General features: G+C 39.7%; 1 protein-coding gene across 1 annotated transcript in view; it reads left to right on the top strand.

Moving 5' to 3' along the window:
- LOC122796922 (collagen alpha-6(VI) chain-like) overlaps positions 1–21164 on the top strand; it is a 183728-nt gene that overhangs the window by 65863 nt on the left and 96701 nt on the right. Inside the window, exon 4 of the mRNA XM_044065689.1 lies at positions 663–713. Within this exon, the coding sequence (XP_043921624.1) occupies positions 663–713 (51 nt within the window). The remainder of the gene's footprint in view (positions 1–662; positions 714–21164) is intronic.

Below are 21164 nucleotides of genomic sequence, written 5' to 3'. Positions count from 1 at the left end.
CTCATGTTTTTCTGTTATGTTACACTAGAGCTACCCTCTCATTATACCTAATGCCCAGTTTAGGGCACTCTGCACAAAGTTGGGCTTCCTGTACCAGTAATGAACTGAAACCACTGCACCACAAATTTGGCAATTCAGACCAGGTGATAAGATTGTCATCTTAGTTCCTACTTTGTAATTCTTTTACAGAATCATTGTTTAATAATGTAATAACAATAGTTGTTGTTGTTGTTGCTGTTGTGACTCCCCTCTTTTTCAATTCCAGTTCAACCACAACGCTATTAAGTAACCAGTATAAATCAAAATACCACAGAGAACATTGTCTGCTAGTACTTAAAATGTCATCAATGTTATAGAAATGCATTTGTCATTGGCAAATGTTTGTTGTTCATACTGTGTTACATTTTTCCACATATATATGCAGAGGATCGTGATAAATAACACGGTAAAGAGCTGATTTGCAAGTGACTAGCCTGTCCTTTCCAAATGTAACATTTGTAAACGGGACATGAGCTTTACAAGTGAATTTAACATGACTGTATCAAAGTCGTCACAATGGAAACAATTTTTTTTTTCATTTGATAACTTTGAAGTTATTGTGTTAGCATCTACTACCAAACAGACACACATTAATTTTGCATTTTTTGTTTTGTTGTATACAGGGCACAGATGGGAGAGATGGATATGGTATTAAAGGACGGAAGGGAATAAAGGTAAGCCATATTGTTGCCTTAGATGAAATCATAATCTTGTTTGACATATATTTATTATTCTGGAAATAACTGCTCACCGGAATGGTACAATTTCTTCAGCTTTATGAATTAGAAATGTTCCTGCTTCCCAGCATTTCTAGATGATGGTTAGGATGTGCATAGTTCATTTTATAATGTTAGAATATCAGTATATTATGTAGTGTGTTACTGGAAGAACATGATATAACATCTAATCAACTTTTAATGTAATTCTCAATTCTTCTCCTTAAAGATTCAAAGGCAATACTTTGCTGTGTGTAATCTAAGTTTGGGAGTAGCCCATAAACTGACGCCTCAGGTTTTAACAGTTGTACTGCATCAATGTGCTTTGTTTGGGTGAATATATTGGGAATCTGTTAGACATCTTATGAACAAAGGAAAGTTATTTCCTGCAGTAGTAGTGTGTGTGTGTGTGTGTGTGTGTGTGTGTGTGTGTGTGTGTGTGTGTGTGTGTGTGTGTGTGTGTGTGTGTGTGTTTGTGTGTGGTCATTCTCATAAACCTACAGCCAGTAGATTGAACCTAGTCTTTTCAATCCATCAGTTTTGCCTGTTTTGTTGCAGCTACATCTTTCTGCTCTAGTGCCGATGAGTCACTTATCCATTGCTTTCTTGAAAGTGTCTTTAGTTTTACCCTCTTGCATCCATTTTGTGAGCTCATTTCATCTGTCTTCAATGGTATGGGTTTCTCTCTAGTCCAGAATAAGCCTAGACATATTCAATTAACCATTATTATTTCTACTTTCTGCCCTGTCCTTCCTTTTCAGCACTACCACCTCACATTTGCCTGTGATTACTTTGTCTACCCATATCATATCTCACCTTTTCCTCTTTTTTCCAGTGAACTCTCTCCTAACCCTTTCAATATTTTCTCATATGAAACCTCTGACCATTCTATTGTCTTTTCATTTTACCTCTCCATATATGCTGTGCCCTCTTCCTTTTAGGGCCTCCAGAACTGGGCACAGTGTGTCACAACGTTTTACAAAGGGAGAAGATTATATTCCTACATCTTGAGTCTCCCTCTGTTACTGTGAATCACAGACATTTTTTGCTCCTTGCTGCTGCTGTTGTCCATTGCTATTGCAGCAAATCTGTTTTCTGTCTTGTCCTATGAAGATTAATGTACTATCTTACATAGTTCCCCATTGGTTATATTTCCCTAGATGATTAATACAATGACCCACAGCCTCTCATTACTTGTCCCACTTCTGTGTTTTACATGAATATTTCCTGGTGATTTACTCCATCTTTTTCATTATCTATAGCTTGTGCTAGTGGTGTAGAGAGATAAAGCCATAAAAACAGAACAGATTACTTAAGTTTGAATGGCAAGGGGTGGTTTAGCGCTGAAGCCCATTGTAAACCCAGCCCTCAGGGTGTTATTGGGTGTGAGCAATGGTGAGGAATCAGTAGAAAACACTTCCCAACAGCAGTGTTTCACTGACCCACGCTCCTTGATGTCCTCACCAGCCCCTGACATGAGTTGGAATTAGCTCAAGACAGCCCAAGGTGGGTCAGGTAGCTAGATCCATTGGATGAGCAAAGAAAGTGGGAGCAGCTGATAGTTGTGGGAAGCCAAAAAAAGTAAAAAAAAAATCTATTCCTTTGTTTCTTCATATCCAGAATGCTTGAATATTCCATATGGATTCTATTAAACTGAAATTCTCTTTTTATTGTCACCATTTTCCAACTACCCCAAAGCCGGGTCTTTGGTTTGAGCTTCTCTCCCCTTTCCTGATTGTATCTGAAGATGTAGGAATGCATGTATCTACCAAGTGCTTTTCTTTCACCCTTTAGCCTGATTCCCTGGAAGATGGAACTACCTCACCACTCTTTGTATTCACATTCTTTCCTTCTCCTTCATTTGCCAGTCACCCTATAATACAGTGTCAAATTTAGTCCTTTTTCTCTCATACACTGCTACCCACTCCCCCAGTTCTCATCATATCATTTCTGTATACTGTCTTTCTTGGTGTTATATCCCATTCCTTGTTACAGACTGACTAGATACCTGTAATCCTATTAAGTTTGTAATCCCTACTCCTAGCAGTGTCTGCTAAACAAAGACAAATACATAAATAAAGCACATTTCCCTCCATTGTTCATCTGTAATATCATCATTTAATCATTCTCTCTATACTGTTTTTACCTTTGTACCATATTGTCTTCTCAAACCTAATATTGCCTTATATGTTTAATGTTTTGCTCTTTTCCAGTCTGTTTTAGTTTCAGTTATAAAATCTGCTATTTGTGGTTTAACAAAATGACTTTCCATTCTCCTCATATCTTCCATGAACTCTAATATTAGACCAGTTTATGCACGCTGATCTGAGTTCGACAACTCAAAGATGTGTCGAGCTTCATCCCATGTGAATACTTCATCTTATTTTACCATCCACTCCCTAAATCACAGTTCTTTGTTCTTTCTTCTCCAAATGCTCATGACATTTTGTCCTGTCTTTCTTATTTCTATATACAATATTACTTATTGATGTTATTCTACTTTTCCAGACTCTAACTTCCTTTAACATAAAGACTTACTTAATGCTTTTATTTGTATGAGGTTGTACATACTATTCTCTGTATTCATTTCCTGGATTTGCCCAAAAGTCTACCTCTGTCCCTGTTATTTCCTTGTTGGGCTCAATGCTATCATGTGCTTCCATTTGAGCACATAGTCCATATCCAGAATCAAATATGCTAATCTAAGTTGCATGGTCTTATTGTATACCTCTAGATCTGGGAACCTCAAATTACTCTGTTCCTTAGTCAGTATAATTTTTTCCCTTAACACTCTTCTATTTTGTTATTCCAAATAAGCGTCTTAATTTCCTTTTCCATATTCTTCCATATCTGGCCTTTCAGTTGATACATATAAGCCTGACTTACATACAGAACCAGCAGGCCCAAAAACATCTTAATCTCTTGAATTTTATTAGCAGCATCATTAAATCACAGTTTCCATAGTCTTATCTTACTTATTATCTTTTTAGCTACATCCCATAATTCCTTAACTACTTTTTCAACATCTCATTTCAACCAAGTATCCCATTCTGTCTTGACTCCATAAAAAGGAGAAACTCTGTGCCAAGTCATGTGTTTGGGCATATTTCAGTATTATAACTTTTGATTTAGCATTATCCTGTGATAATTAAATTTATTTATTTATTGCATTTGTTAACCGGGAAAGTCCACTGGGCCTGGAATGAGCCCATTTTCAGTGGAGGCCTGGAGAGAACAGCTCCACAAAGTTGCATACAAATAAAAGTACTGATCACATTACAAAGAAAAAAGTCATACAGTATAATTACATTGAATGGAACCGATAATAGAAACAACAATGAAAAGATCACAATCATGGACATATAGAAGTAATAAATGGGCTATATCCCAGTGATACATTAGTGAAAAAATATCTTCAAATTCAGAGTGAGTATTCAAATAACACAAGCGTATAATATATCTGTAGGTACATAGCTGTGATATGTATAGTGTAAACATAGTGGGAAATATACGAGCATTGTTAACCAGGTTGGTCCAGCTGAACTACCTATTTTCAGTGGAGAGCCGAGGAGAAAGAGCTCCAGTTACAACTGCAGTCATTCAAGGCAAAAATTTACATCACAAATGGCATATAACTAGAATATATACAACACAGTGAAGTTAACTTATTTAATGGTATTGTACAGTGCTAAAGTACTTCAGTTTATCAAATGCAAGTTTTATATCATGATGTTTATTATTCTCACTGCTGCAATGGTCTATGGGTTGTATCCTGACAAGGACAGAACAACAGGCCAGCTTCCAAAAGCTTTCACCTCCTCCGACAATGTCATTACGGCTGAAAGTGATCCCTTTTATGGAGAGAACTATATAAACAGCCAAAGTGACTAAAAATCTTCAGTACTTTCTTGCCATCTCATTCAGATGCATCTCTGAGGGTCTTCTGGCTCAGCAATCTTTTTTTTAAACATCTTTATTGAATTATCACATGTGACATAGGCAAAATTATGTTTAAACAAAAATACTCTTCCACGCTACTTTTTTATTTAAGTAAGTGTATTTTTACCTACTTTCATTCAACCTCCAAGCCTCTCACTGCAACCTGTACCCACTAGATATGTACACAACCTACTACAAAAAATAAAACCCGCTCTCTTTCCACTGACAATCTCACAGCAAAATACTTGACATTATCCGTCATTATTCTCATCAATAGATCCATCATTGAATCCCACATCCCCTCCCTTTGGAAAAAATCAATTACTACCCTGTTACATGAAGGAGAAAAATCTAAGGAATTGTCTAACTACTGCCCCCATCTCCATCCTATCTCCTCTTTCCAAAGTCTTAGAAAAATGTGTATACAAACAACTCCTTGACCACCTTATCCACAACGAACTATTTACACCCACCCAGCATGGATTCATTCCAGCACAACCACCACAATAATATCCTTCATGGACGCAATTAACAAAGCAAGAGACTCTGGCCAACTAACCTCAGCACTATTTCTTGATCTATCAAAAGCCTTTGACACTGTCTCACACCCCAAACTCTTACAGCAACTTTCTTCCCTAGGCCTTTCTCGACCCTCTCAACAGTGGTTTTCTAGCTATCTATCTAACAAGACAACAATACATAAAATAGCAAGGTTCTCTCTAAATATCTAACCAACTAAACAGGAGTTCAGCAAGGATCCATCCTTGGACCACTCCTGTCCACTATCTTCATAAATTGTCTCCATACTGCCTCCTGTCAAAGCTCCCTAATCCAATACACCGATGATTCAACTTGTATCTCCTCTTCCAACAGCATAGTACACCTTAGACAAATAACCCAAATTGCTTTCTTCTTCATCCAGGGGTGTAGCTAGGATTTTCAAATTTGTACTCACAGCTCTCAAACTGCTACCCCCCCCCCTCCCCAGCCAATCTACGGCCATTCTCGTAATTCAAGGTTCGCTCTTTTAGTAATATAATATAAATTCACTCAAACTCGGTTCCTTGAATTGAAAATTACCTGAAATGTCAGTTCTTTGAAAAATGCAGCATGGTAGTTGGGGTAGAGAATTTATGCTTTTGTTTTCTGTAACTAAGGTACAGGTTTTGAGCTTGAGTAAATTACTAACCACCTGCTACCCCTAACTAGGATGTTTCATTCACACACACACCCCTACCTAACTCTTAGTGCAAGAAATATGGACAAAGCCTAAAATAAACAGGGACATATATTAAATAATGCTCTTGTGAACTTAGAAAGTTGCTAGAATAACAGGATTTGTGCTAGTATGAGAAAGTTGCTAGAATAACAGGATTTGTGCTAGTATGAATTTTTCTAAAGGACATGAAGTCTGAAACTCAAATGTCTGTCATTATTTAGCAACTTCAGCCTTCAAATGGTTTTCTAAAAAATCACAAAATTTATGAGGAACAGACAAAAAATATGGGGCAAAAATCTGGACATTCTGCAAAATTTGGACAGTTGAGAGGTATGCTACCTACCTACCACACACACACACACACACACACACACACACACACACACACACACACACACACACACATCTTTCAACTTCTTAGAGCAACAAACTCATAAATAAAACTGAGGCAAAGGCCCAAAAATAAGGACATTTTTTTAAATATTGCTCTTATAAACTTAGAAAGATAATAGAATAGTAGTTGGTCTTGCATTAGTACGAATTTTCTGAAAGGTATGAAATCTGAAACTCAAATGTCTGCCATTATTTTCTAACTTCAGTCTTTAACAATTTGCCACTAATTTGCCAGAAAACTGCAATTTTATGAAAAACGAACCAAAAATGTGATGCAAAAATATAAAATTGCCAGACAATACAGCTGGGAACCTGTCAAAGAAGGGACACCATTTTAATATGAGCACAGTTAACTTAGAGCAGCTGACAAAATTAGAGAATCTACATGCATTTCTGAAATAAAAGTAATCTATAACTCTGATCATTACAGTTATTTATAAAAGTAAAGTAAACCCTCCGCGTTTTCTTCCAAAATTGCTATTTTGTGGAGAGATTATTAGGGGGAGAGCAACATTTTGAGCCAAAATTGGGGACAGTTGAGAGGTTTGGATATTCCTAATTCTATAAAGCAATTTATTTGCACATACCTCTCAACCTCTTAATGCAGGAAATCTGGACAAGGCCAAATATATTGGGGAACATACAAACAGTACTAAAAGTTGACCTTGTATAAACTTAAGACAGTTGCTAGAATATCAGGTCTTGCTTTAGCATGCATTTTTCTGAAGATTATGACGTCTGAAACTTAACGTCGATCATTATTTAGTGACTTCATTCCTAAATGATTTGCCAGAAAAAGTTTTATTTTGCATTTTACAGCACGAACACCAATAAATATCTGCTAAACAAAGCAATGCAGTCTCACAATGAAACTAGACTTAGCATTAAAACTTCTCTGCCCTTGAAACTCACATTCATTGAAACAGCATTGAAACCCACATTCAAAGAAAATCCATTTTGCTAGTGGCAGATAAAGATTAACTTTGGGCTGTTTTCAAATCATAGGTCCCTTGCACATGAAACATACATGTGCTCTTTGAGACACCTTCCATCATAAAAGTCTACTCAAACTTCTACAGTCCACCAGTATCAGTAAATATGCACAATCTCTGAACTAGTAAAAGCTATCTACATAATTCCACATTAGAGAAATCTGTAACTAATGAAGAGGCTACTGCTAGCAAACAACTTTATATTTCATGGTTTCATCTACAAATAATGTGCCTGTTACCCTTGAGGAATACATTGCCTATGTTGCATTAAAAACAATTTTACGCTAGTAATATTGCAATAGGGAATGGATGGCAAACTGATAACAGGTTCATAGTTACTACTAGATATCTTCGCCAAAACAGACTACAGCATCCACCCCCCTTTACAACACAGTACAGTATCAGCAATGCATCTACTTACTGTGGGAAAAGAGCCCACAGCCTTCTGCATCAAAAGCAAGTACACTACCTGTTGTGCTATTAACAGTACAAGCAGACTCCGCATAAGCAGCACTAAACTTAAGTTCCCCTGCAGCTCTCAGCTCCTTGTAAAATATTGACACTCAGCTGTATCTCTGAAATTTGCAGCACAAGAAATCTGGAAAAAGCCAACATTTATTGGGGGTGGGACAAAAGCCAAAAAAACAGGGACACATTTTAAACATTGCTTGTATAATTTTGAAAAGTTGCTAGAATAAAATGCTTTGTTATCACCATGCATGTCTTGAACCCAGAACCATATGCACTATAGTCAGTGCAACATACCACTATACTAAATCAGCAGTTTGAAAAATAGGAAGGCAAACTTAATGGCTATCATTTGATTGTCCAGGTTTTTTGTGCTAGGAGGTTGAGGGCTAACAACGCCAATAATGAGGGAATACAAATTCAGTTTTCACTTCACACCTTAGCACAAAAAACCTGGACAAACATCAAAAACAATAATGGGAGAAATACAACTTCAGTTCTCACCATAGCTCACAACCATTAGAAAAGCAAATCTGAACAAAGTTCAGAAATGGTGGTGGTTAGGGACTTTAGACTGTTCTTACCGTGAAGCAAAGGTACAGGGTTTGAGCCTAAACACCTATAGCCAGCAGGTGTATTATGTGGGGGCATTTTCACACACACACACTTACACTTACTTGAATGATGTGTGCATTCACATTATTGATTAGTGAGACTTAAGAGGTATATCCTGGTACTTAGAATTCAACTGCACATGTAGACATTATTACATGAACCATAAGCAGAGGCCTATAACATACTACAGTTTATGCTACCTGGAAAAGAGTAGGAAAGTAATACCAGTGGAGACAGACCCTCTACTTGATAAAAGAGTATCTAATCCTCTGCACTTAGGTTAAACATAACATCATATGTTCTCTGTGTCTCTAGGTAGGGATGAAAATTTGAATGTCCAGTATTAATTCATAGGTTCATAGGTGTGTACTAGGCTAATGGCCCTGGAGCCTTTACAAGCCTAGCCCATAGGATTACCCTGGCATCATACCACCCGACCTTAGTTCCCAGTGCATTCTCATGTTTATAACTTGTGTATTAATTTCTTACATCAAAACACATAGAATACCACCTCTCTTCATTCTAACAACCATGTATATGTATTTTATGTGCCCCAAATGCATGCCCACTGCTAAAAAGGCCTCTTTGTTATTTGGTGGTGGCCAGTGCCTGCAACCTCCTACGCAAAATACTATGTTCCTTTATCCACCAAATGTAAAATAAATAAATAAATAAAATATGGGTCCAAGCATAAAATAAACACAATAATACAAATTTAACAAAAATGATAAACTTGGTCTTCACCCTGAAAAAATTTCAGTAAGGCAGTACAACCAGACCAAACAATATCATACATATATATGAAGATACTGACAGAAACAGATCTTTTGGTCTGTTAAGTCTACCAGAGACTAAATCTTCTCCATCCATTTACCACCCATATCCCAACCATCTTGCCTGTCCATCTTCTAACTTCAATTAGTTATCACTTACTTGCCCAGAATGCTCTAACTTTTCCACATGTATGCCACTGTATTAAAAGATTGCTGAACACAGCATCAGTTTTCTCCTTCAGAACTTCAGCACCTAGATTCAGAAAACCATAACATTGAATTTTCCTTATTTCTGAGCAGCAAGCAGCAAGCCTATGTCACAAGTCATCATCTCATTTACCTGCATGAGACTAAGTTAAGACCCCTTATTGCCTCATATTTAACCAGTATTTGGTCTGATTTACACACATCTACTCCTTCAGACCTTCTTCCAGCTGCAGGGGAACTTAAGTTTAGTGCTGTTTAGTGCTTGCTTCCACAAAGCACCAAGTTTACATTCTGCTAACTCCTGCATGCAAAAATTCTCACAAGCTTTTCAACATAACCATCCTGAAATTATATGGACAATCAAACTGTAATAGCCATCGACTACATTATTTTGGAACACAGACATCTTCAGCCTTCTAGTCCTACAAGATTATTCACTCAGAGAAAGCGGCAAATAAGAATTCAGAGGAGAACAGTGATGCATGATACAAAGTTCAAACTCATTAATAAATGCTTCACATCAGCTGTACTAACTCATGTTCATGGACATTTTACAGCCAAATAAAATATACGTCAAATCCAAATGTGCAAACTCCGCACAGAGAACACACCAGCCGAGAATCGAACTGGAGAACCACGTGCTGGGAGGCGATAACGCTAACCACTGGAACATGTTATTACTTATTGCTCACTCCTACTCTCGCTGCGATTTCTCCTGACTAAAGAAACCTTCGGGGTTACTTTAAAAAAAAAAAAAAACTGTAGAGCAAATGAAGTAGCAGGCATGGCACAGCAAAACAAATGAAAACAGAAGAGAGATTTTGACAATACAAACTAAACAAGCTTTGCTTTGTAATGCTTTTAGGCCGGAAGTACATGCAGACTCCACACAGAAAACACCCCAGGCGAGAATCGAACAGGTGAACGTGCTGTGAGGCGATAACACTAACCACTACAACTAGCTATACTTTTGGAGTGAGAAATCTCTCACTACAGTTTCTCTTGAATACAGAATTTTTCAGCTGGTACCTTGAACTTGAAAAACAAAAATGTAGAGCAGACGAAGCAGCTGAACGAACAGCAGAACATCTTAATATGACAAAATAAAAAATAAAATTCTTATGCACGCTCTCTCTTTTCTTGCCTGTCTGTCACACACACACACACACGCACACACACACCATACGTGCTCTCACACTCTGTTTAACAATAAATATACTTATCCGTACTTGCAGCCTAACAGAGGAATATAACAAATGCAAAAATGCCAGCAATTATACACACTGTCATTCGGCAGGAGACTCCACTAGAAACAGCACCAGTCATACACACTCCATGCATTCACACACACACACACAATTCATTTGCGATTGCACACTTGTCACGCCTGCTTTCCTTCCGATAATCCATTTGCGATTGCACACTTGCCTTCCTTCCGCACTCCATTTGCGATTGCACGCTTGCCTTGCTTCCTTCCGATAATCCATTTGTGATTGTTTCCCGCTCGCAGCCAGCTGGACATGATGTGAGCTCACTTCCGACTGGCTGGTATGCTCCTTAAAGGAGCCAACACCCTTTAAATATGTACGTTTTTTTTTTTTCAAAAAAGCTGCCCCCCCTTCTAAAAAGTTGTACTGAAATCAGTACAGTGCGTATGCCTCCCGACGTCCCTGTCTTCATCAAGTCCTGGCTCAATAATGCACAACTATTACTCAACCCCAACCAAACCAAACTCCTCCATTTTACACCAAGAGCTCTCACAACTGACTTCAAGATATATTCACTAAGTAACACAGAAATTGAAGTAGTTCCACATGCAAACTTACTAGAGGTAACGATAGACAATAAACTTACCTTTGACCTTCATATACATAGCTCTATCAAAAAACACACCACAAACTAGGGATGCTGTATCGGCAAAACAACTTAATGGATACAGCTACTCAAATAACATCAGCCACAACCTACCTGCTACCCTCCTTACTATATGGTACCCCCATTGTAACCAACCTTCAGAATACACTAAAAAGCAAGCTTAAATAATGCTACAATAAAGTATAATACTATAAACAATCCTATACTGCTCTTGCCCCCCCCCCAACTAGCTCGATCTCCCGCAACATCTAAACTACCTCCAAATAACAGTTTCCCATAAAATTGTCTATAAACCTGAAGTCTGTCCTGCCTTAAAGTCAGTAGTCCAATCTACACACCTAGCTGGACTCTGCTCTGAAGACAAACAGCTTTTAACTCTATATAAACCAAACAAAACTGCTGGGCAATGTGTATACTCCTACTCAGTGGCCAAATCATGGAACACATTACCCTTAGATATCAGAACTAGCTCAAGCATCAAGAATTTCAAGTTTAAATTAAAAGATTTCTTACTCAAGCCATGTATCTGTTCCTGTTCCAAACCTAGCTGACTCCCACCCCCTTACTTACTCTAGTTCTGTTACCCCATTTCTACTTCCTCGCCTCCTGCCTACTTTCATCCACCTTCATCTATTTTGCAACCACCATCTCTACTAATTCTCTCCTTCCTTTCTTCCCCAGCTTGTATCCCTGTACTATACTCTACCTAATCATCAACCCCCTGATGATGATTCAGCCTATCATCTTCTATCTGAATCACTAACTTCATTCTTCCAATTCTCCTTTCACTGCTAATCTTCACCACACTGATCTCAAATTCTAACTATGCTTCTCTGCTTATACTACTAATAAATGAGTCTGTCTGCATTACATTCAAATAATCTGATAAATTATACAGTCTCTCTATCGCTAAAGCATTTATCTATCCTATTCCTTCATGATACAACTGTGCCTCCTGCGAAAAATATCCTATCTGCCATGTTTTGTTGAACTTCCTCTGTAAAATGTATGTATGCAAGTATGACTGTTAATCTTCTTTGCAAAAACATATGCACATTAGATATGCTTAATAATGTTCTCATGTAAAACTGTCTATATATATATATATATATATATATATATATATATATATATATATATACGGCTCTTCTGAGTTTGATCTGTAAATTGCCTTTGTTTCTGTTGTTAATTATGTAAAAGTTATATTTCTTATTTCTCTTTGTACAGGAGCTTTTCTACCCAGGCCTCCACTGAAAAAGGTTTTTCTTACCAAGTCCGACTTTCCCGGTAACCAAATGTCAAATAAATAAATATATTTTCTATTTTTACTTATTTTTCTCAGAACTGCACTAATCCGTTAAAGAATATCACTTTTTATAGCAACATCGGTCAGACATTCCTCAAATATCGCATTTACTATCTAGAACTTGCTTTCTAGTTAGAAAATGTTTATATAAGCTCTTGGGGCTTATTTTCAACAAACTGGATTTATAATATATTTTTATTTATCAGAATGTGTAGTGTTTGGGTAGAAGTGTGTGATTTTAAGTGTAATGCTTATGTACACTCCATGGCAAGCTACTGGTTTAATTTGTAATAGCTGTTTTAGAAAAAGTGGCTCAGTTTTTTAAGAATAGTGAATTGTGTGCTGCTTGGGCTACTTTTTGTGGATAAATTAAAAAATTTAGAAGGGATGTGTGCTGCTAAGGTATACTAAGTAACAACTTAGCTTCTGACCTACCCTTCTTCTGCAGCTTAACTTCAATAAGGCTTCTTCCCCGGCTACAGCATGGATACTTAATCCGGTCATGCTGTTCCTTCCTCCAAAGTGCCTAAAAAGAAAAAAGAAGTTAAAGCATGAGTCCTTGCCCTTTGCATGGGCTCAGTCAGCACTTTAGCCAATGGCAGTAGACTCTGCATTGGTCATTGCTGGTTCCGCAGGCCACTTACCGGTTTCTTTGAATCCCTCTGGCCTTGCTAACCACTATGGACTGAACTGGCAGACATGTCCAGTTTGGCTGTTCCAGTGTCCAATGTTGGCATGGAAGAACCATCCATCTTATGTGCTAGCAACATTCCACGAGGGTCTTCACAGAGTGGCCAGTAAAGCCATATCTTATTTGGGATGATGCCCCTTCTTTGTCTTCATTGAAAGACATCCCTATAAAAAAGAAACAGAAAGCTGTTAATTTTGACCCCAAGGAGATGGTTTCTGTGGCTACAAATTATGCTATTACCTTAGCTAGGAGTTTGTTGCATATTTTTTAATCCTGGGTATCAAGAGCCTCATCCTACTTTTTATTCCTCTACTCCAAAGGCAGGGAATGTTTGTTCAGAGGATTCTAATCTGGACAAAAACAGGGTTATGTCATCAGAGGGTTCTATAGCCCAACACTGTGATTCTTTTGACAGTGAGCCTTTACTGAATGTATGGAGACTTTCTCCTTTCCTGAGACTGTCTCCAGAATTAAAGTTGTGTTTGCTTGGGAACAGGTAGTTGTTCCCCCTGAACTAGGTAGATATTATGATTTATTAGAAAAAGAAGCCCCACATGCTGCACCCATTCCTCCTATTCTGCCAACCTTGAGGAACGTTTTTGGTTTTGCCTGCAGTGCTCCTCTCAGCAATCAGTACCAAAAAAGGCAAATAAATTGGATAAAGTCTCTCAGTTTAACAAATATCTCTTTTCTCATCTCAGAGCTGACCCAGCAGCTTTCACTCCTACTGCTACACAACGTACCTTTATAGAAGCATAAGAGAGGCTAGAAGATAGTAACTTACACAAACATTTAAGCACCAGTAGCGGAAAATCCTGATGAGTCATTGGCAAGGCACCAACTTGAAAATATGTTCCACTTGTCAGTATATTATTTTCTAGCAGCAGGCTTTCTTGCCTCATTCAGTGCCTGCTGCATGTCCACATTGGTTCATAAGTAGGTATGAGGCTATCTGCCCAAAGGCATTTATAAACCTAGCCGGAATGTGTTTTGCTTTCGCCGCCCCTTAGATTAGTTCCCTGTGCCTTTGTCCAGCAGAGCCATTGAAGTGATCCCTGGGGTAAACCTTCTGTTTCCCAGCCACTCGTCAAGGTTTCTCTTGAAGAGGGTTAGCAAGGAGCTCCACCTGATGTACATTGGAATCTTGTTCCAGAGCATGGGAAGTCTCTGGGACAGGAATTTATCCCTCCAGCACATCCTATTTATTGTTGTGGCAAGGTTTAGATCCCTGGAGCGTGTGGCTCGAGGGGATATGGTTTTCTTTAGGTGGAGCATGTCCATCAATTCTAGGTTGGATATGGCCTTATATGTCAGGTAGAGATCACCTCTGAGTAGGCAGTATGCAACTGAGTGCATCTAAAGTTTCTTCAGTCGAGCTGCATAGGACATCTGCTTGAGGCCAGTGATCCTCTTGGTGAGGTACTTCTGTGGTCTATCCAGTTGTTGTAGGTGTCTTGTAAGGCACAACCCAACTCTATGATGGGTCTAATGAGCAATGCGTAGAGGGGCCCAATGACCTCTTTCGATCTGAATGCAAACCATTTTGTGATTTGGTGGGCCACATAGAAGGATTTTCTAACCACTTTGGCAATGTGATTATCAAAGGAGAGGTTACTATCTACATGGGTCCCCAGATCCCTTATTATGTCTTCTGTATTTTCGGGGGGTACCACCAATGTGGTAGTTTGTGGGCACTTTGTTTTTTCCAAAGGGGATGACTATGCACTTTTTGGCATTTATCTTGAGGCCATGGTTTTGACACCAGGTATCTGTCTTAATGAGACCCTTTTGGAGGATGTCTGTGTCAGCCGGAGAGTCAATTATAGCCCCTAGTTTGCAGTCATCTGTGAACTTGGTCAGCCATAGTCCTCCTGTGCTTGCCTGTACCTCTGATAAGTACATGCCAAGCAAGAGGGGTCCTAGGACTGAGCCCTGGGGAACACCACTTGTAACCAGTTTAGAGTCAGACCTAGTTCCTGCAACTCTTACCATGTGGGTTCTGTCTATGAGTCAGTTGGCAACCCATCTCATGATGTAGGGGTTTATGTTCAGACTGGTGAGCTTGTCTATAATACCCGAGTGGGAAATGGTGTCAAAGGCCTTTTCGAGGTCTAGCTAGGCTCTGTGGACCAACTTTCCCTCATCTATAGCCTTGGTAATGTCTAAAAGAAGTCCACCAGGTTTAGGAGGCATGATCTGCCCTTAGCAAAGCCGAACTGGGTAGGGTCCAGTGTTTGGAGGTTCCCAATGTCTCTTTTAATGAGATCCATGATGATGCGCTCCATAACTTTGCAGACCAAGCTAGTCAGGCTTATAGAGAGATAGTTCCCGGGGTCCATTGTGGCTCCACCTTTGTGGAATGGAATAACCATTGCTGTGTGCTACTCTGTGGGCATGTACCCTGTGGAGAGGCTGAGTTTAAACAGTGTGTTTAGGTGAGGGGTTATTTAATCTTTGAGCTCATGTAGGAAGCAGCCTGAGACACCTTCTGGTCCCTTTGATGCTTTGTTTTTGGCTTTGGAGAGGGCTGTTTTAACCTGAGTGTCTGTGATTTCAGGGGCACTACATTCTTCTGGTATAGTTATGGGCCCTTTTGGGGGTGAGGGGGCTGAATTTTGCACTGAACCTGTCTGCCAGGATGTTGGCTATATCAGTCGGTTCAGTGTATTTTGAGCCATTCTGCACTAACTCCGAGCAGATCTGAGAATTGCCACTTAGATTCTTGACATAGCTAAAGAATGCCTTGTGATTATCTTTGGAGTCCATGGCAATTTTTCTTTCGAAGCTAGCCTTGGATAATTTTATGAAGCAACGTAGTTTTTTGCTGATATTGATCAGGGATGTCTTCCCTTCTTGGGATTTTACTCTTTTCTGTACTAGTTTCCTCCTTCTATTGTATAGCTTGTTTATGGCAGGGGTCCACCAGACTGGTTTCCTTTTCTTGAAGGAGTGAGTCTTGGTTTTGTTTGGGATAGCACGATCCATGCGTTCTTGTAGGTGCCCGTAGAGTGCATTAGTAAAGGATTTTGCAGCTTGGACAGCGTTATCCTTTAGCATGAGGGCTTAGAAACTTCCCACCTTGGTCTTAAGTAACGTGAAGTTTGCTTTTGAAAAGTTTTTCACGGTGGTTTCTTTGACCGGGGGTGGTGGTGGAATGTAGATATCCAGAGTGATTAGTTTATGGTCAGATCTAACCAGCGAGGGGTTGACCTCTGGTGTGGAACACTGGTTGTCCATGTTGGTGATGACCAGGTCCAATATGTTGGTGTTGACCAGTTGATCCAGGGCATTTTTGTTTATAAATTCTAGGAAATGTTGGGCAAGGGAGTTTGTACTTGAGTAGTTCTCCCAGTTAATGTTTGAGTAACTGAAATCACCCAATATCAGGGTGTTTCATAGGACCTATATGTTACCCAGTTTTTCCAGGAATGTGGAGTGGGTGTCCTGGGACATGGTGGGTGATCTGCAGCAAACTATAATCTGAATAGCAGTTTTGCCCGTTGTTAGTTGCACATGGATGATCTCTGAAGCATCGTGCTTTGCCACTAACCTGGAGGTGTGGGTATCCTTGATGAATATGGATACACTCCCTCCTTTTGTATTTCGGTCTGGGTTTTGTGGCCAAAATGTATGGTATAAGTTGCAGCCTGGTAGTGCTGGGGTGCTCTCTGGAGCCTTAACCTAGGTTTCTGTTACTGCACCTATATTGATTTTCTCCATACTGAGGAGGGCATCGACTGCGTGCATTTTGAGGTTTAGACTTCTGGCACTGAGTAGCATTACCCTCAGTTTTTTTGTTACTTGTGCTATTTACAGCAGTGGGTTTGTCTTTTGAGCTTTGCCTAAAAAAGGCACTATGGGGGGTGGCAAGAGCCTTGGCCAGTATTTGAAAGCCTAAGGGTGACAGGTGCAAGCCGTCTCTAGCAAAGCAATGTGGCTTGTCAAGCATATCATCCCAGGTTGACAGACACTGGATCCCCTTTGAATGACACCAGAAGCTTAGCCAATTGTTGAAATTGATAATTTTTTCTCTATACCATGGTATCATTCTTGGTGAGGGCAGGATGCTACTGAGGGTCAGAGTCATACCGGCCTGGCCTACGTGATCAGAGAGCTCCTCCATGTCTCTTTTCATGTAGTCCAGGGAGGTATGGTTCAGGTCATTCACACCAACATGGACAACGGTAGAGTTGTATTTGTACTTGTTCTGGAGTGACCTGAGTGCTTGTGCTATGTGGTGGATCCTGACACCTGACAGGCAGCTAACAGTAACCTTCTCCTTGTTCAGCCTAGTGAATCGGACGTCAGTGTGCCTAACTATAGAGTCACCTATTACTAGTGTGTTGAGTATGTTATTTTGCCTTAAGGGCTGTGATTGCATGGCAAACTGGTTTTGTGAAGTATGTGTTACATGGTCATGAAAGAGGCACCTAAAAGGTATCAAAACTAAATCATCTAGGCAGTCAGCTGAAGTTGTTTCGTGACGGGATGTATCAAGTCTGCACATGGATCCCTCTCTTTCCTCTCAGTTTATTGTCAGTGTCTAAAAGGAGTTATACACCTGAAACCTCCTTGAAGACAAATTCCTTCTCCTTGGGATCTCATTATTTGTTAGAAAAACTATTTATGTCACCCTTTGATCCTGTCTAACAGGCTGACTTAATGGTTCATTACCCAGATAACTGCTCTTCTTATTTTGCTCTGACATCTGCAAGAAGAGTATCTGAGTTGAAAGGTCTCAGGGTGGGAGAACTCTCTCTGTGTTCCGTAGGGGTAGGGTAACTTGCGCACAAACCCCTCATTCATGCCAAATCATACTGAATAAAGGCATCAGTCTCCTATTTTCAAGACAGAAAAACAAAAACTGGGGAGAAAAGATTCTACACACTCTGGATGTACAAAGGCAACTTATGTGCAGTCTTGATAGAACTAAGTCCTTTAGGAAAGCTAACCAGCTCTTTCCAGCTCTTTGTTTCCTATTTTAGACTAAGAAAGGTCAACCCATGCCTAAACAGACTATTTTCAGAAGGTTGTCCTCCACTATTATTTTACGTTACTTATTATTTTATCAGAAAATCCATTCCAGTCAGTGTTAAAGCACATTCTACTGGATCCTTAGCTTTTACAATGGCACATCGGAAAGGGGTGGATCCTAGAAGCATTCTACAGGGAGTAACTTGATCCTCTATCCATACATTTACAAAACACTACAAGCTAGATTCCTTTTTCAGGTCCAAAGCTAGTTCTGCTTGGACCATTCTCTAGGAGCTTCTGGACTCTTAGCCGTCTTCCTTCCAGACTGGAAAAGCTATGGTAGTGCACCTACAGGATAGTGCAGTAGTGACAATGATGAACATAGCACAGTTGGGTAAGTTGCATGTATCTATAACAGTTCAAATTGCTGCAGTAGCCACACCCACATACCATTCCCCTTCTTGTATATAGTTCTTCTGGGATAGATGTGTGTGTGTGTGTGTGTGTGTGTGTGTGTGTGTGTGTGTGTGTGTGTGTGTGTGTGTGTGTGAGTGTCTCTCTCTCTCTCGCTATACACATATATATATATATATATATATATATATATATATATATATATATATGGGTCTACTTCAGAAGATCGACAGACCATTTGATCGACATTAATTTGATCGACAGCTCATTTGACAAAGGTGGTGCCTCAACGGATTCTGGAAACTATCGCCCCATAAGCCTGACTAGCTTGGTCTGCAAAGCTATGGAAAGGATCATCATGGACCTCATAGATAAAGATATTGGGGACCTACAGACACTGGATCCTACCCAGTTCGGCTTTGTTAAGGGCAGATCCTGCCTCTTAAACCTGGTTGATTTCTTTGAAACAGTCACCAAGGCCATTGACGAGGGGAAGGTGGTACACAGCCTACCTGGACCTCGCAAAAGCCTTCGATACAATACCCCACTTGGGCATTATAGATAAGCTCACCAGCTTAAATATAAACCCTTATGTCACTAGATGGGTTGCAAACTGGCTCAAGGACAGAACCCACATGGTTAGAATTGCTGGAGCCATGTCAGACTCCAAACCAGTTACAAGTGGCGTCCCACAAGGCTCAGTCCTGGGACCTCTCTTGTTCGGTATATATTTCTCGGAGGTACAGGCCAACACGGAAGGATTGTGGCTGACCAAGTTCGCAGATGACTGCAAACTGGGTGCCATAATCGACTCTCCAGCCGATACAAGCATCCTCCAAAAGGGCCTCAAAGAAACAGACAACTGGTGCCCGAGCCATGGCCTCAAGCTAAACGCCAAAAAGTGTATAGTCATCCCCTTTGGCAAAAACAAAGTGCCCACAAATTACCACATAGGTGGTAATCCATTAAGTACAGAAGAGGTAATTAGGGACCTGGGGACCCAAGTTGATAGCAATCTCTCATTTGACAACCACGTGGCCAAAGTGGTTAGAAAAACATTTTATATAGCCCACCTAATCATGAAGGGATTCACATCTAGATCAGGGGAGGTCATCGTGCCTCTTTACTCATCCCTCATCAGGCCCATAATTGAGTACAATGCCCCTTTTGAGATGTACCTTACCAGACACCTGCAGCAACTGAAAAGACCCCAAAAGTACCTCACCAAGAGGATCAAAGGGCTCAAACAGATGCCATATACTGCCTGGTTAAAGAAACTCCAGCTCTACTCAGTGGCATACCGCCTGTTCAGAGACGATCTGTGCCTGATGTATAAAGTCATGTCCAACCCGGAATTAATGGACATGCTGCACCTCAGAAAATCCAAATCCCACCGAGCTACACGCTCGAGAGACTTGAACCACAGCACCGAAATAAATAGGACATGCTGGAGGGACAGATTCATAACCCAGAGGCTCCCTTCACTCTGGAATAAAATCCCAGTGCAGGGTAGGCAGAGTCTCTCATTGACTCTCTTCAAGAGGAATCTTGATGAGTGGATGGGAGATCGTAGGTTTACCCCGGGTATCACTTCTGTGTCACTGTTAGACAGAGGCACAGTATACGAAACTCAAAAAAGGGCATAGCAAAATTAATTTAAAATGGGTGGCGAAAGCCAAACACATTCTGGCTAGGCTTATAAATGCCCTAGGGCAGATAGCCTAGTATGAACCTATGAACCAGTATTCAAGGCACTTAACAGGGATTTGCCCCCCTCCCCAATGTTATGCGACCCTGGAGTTGATATATATAGTTAGGGGGGGGTGGCAAAACCCCCACCTATTTTCGTTTAAAAGCATGAAAATACAAAAAAATCTACACATTTTAAATGAAAATAGGTGGGGGGCTTTGCCCCCCACACCCCTTAACTATATATATCAACTCCAGGGTCGCACAACATTGGGGAGGGGGGCAAATCCCTAAGTGCCTTGAATACTGGTTGTCGACCAAATGAGCTGTCGACCAAATGAATGTCGATCAAATGGTCTGTCGATTTTCTGAAGTAGACCTAAATATATATATATATATATATATATATATATATATATAGATATATATATATATATATATATAGATAGATATATATATATATATATATAGATATATATACACACACACACACACACACACACACACACACACACACACACACACACATATATGTATATATATATATATATATATATATATATATATATATATATATATATATATATAAATATGTAGATATAGATATATATGGGCCCACTTCTTAAACTCGAGATACTGATATCTTGAATTTCAGTATTTCAAGCCGAGTATGTCAAAAGTGCAGTTTTTTGAAACTGCATTGTGTCAAATCTTTGTTTACTGAATCTGTGTTGCATTTACTATGGTGTGTAATTCAGTGTGTGCTGTCACTTTAAGGGTTTTGTGGTATGGCGGGTGATGTTTGTTTCTGTACGGAGATTCAGGTAGGTGTTCAAATTTTAAGGGTTTTAGTG

The sequence above is a fragment of the Protopterus annectens genome, chromosome 3.part0, assembly GCF_019279795.1.
Source record: "Protopterus annectens isolate FY-2018-M chromosome 3.part0, PAN1.0, whole genome shotgun sequence".
Lineage (NCBI taxonomy): Eukaryota > Metazoa > Chordata > Ceratodontiformes > Protopteridae > Protopterus > Protopterus annectens.
This window is presented reverse-complemented; position numbering and strand designations above follow the sequence as displayed.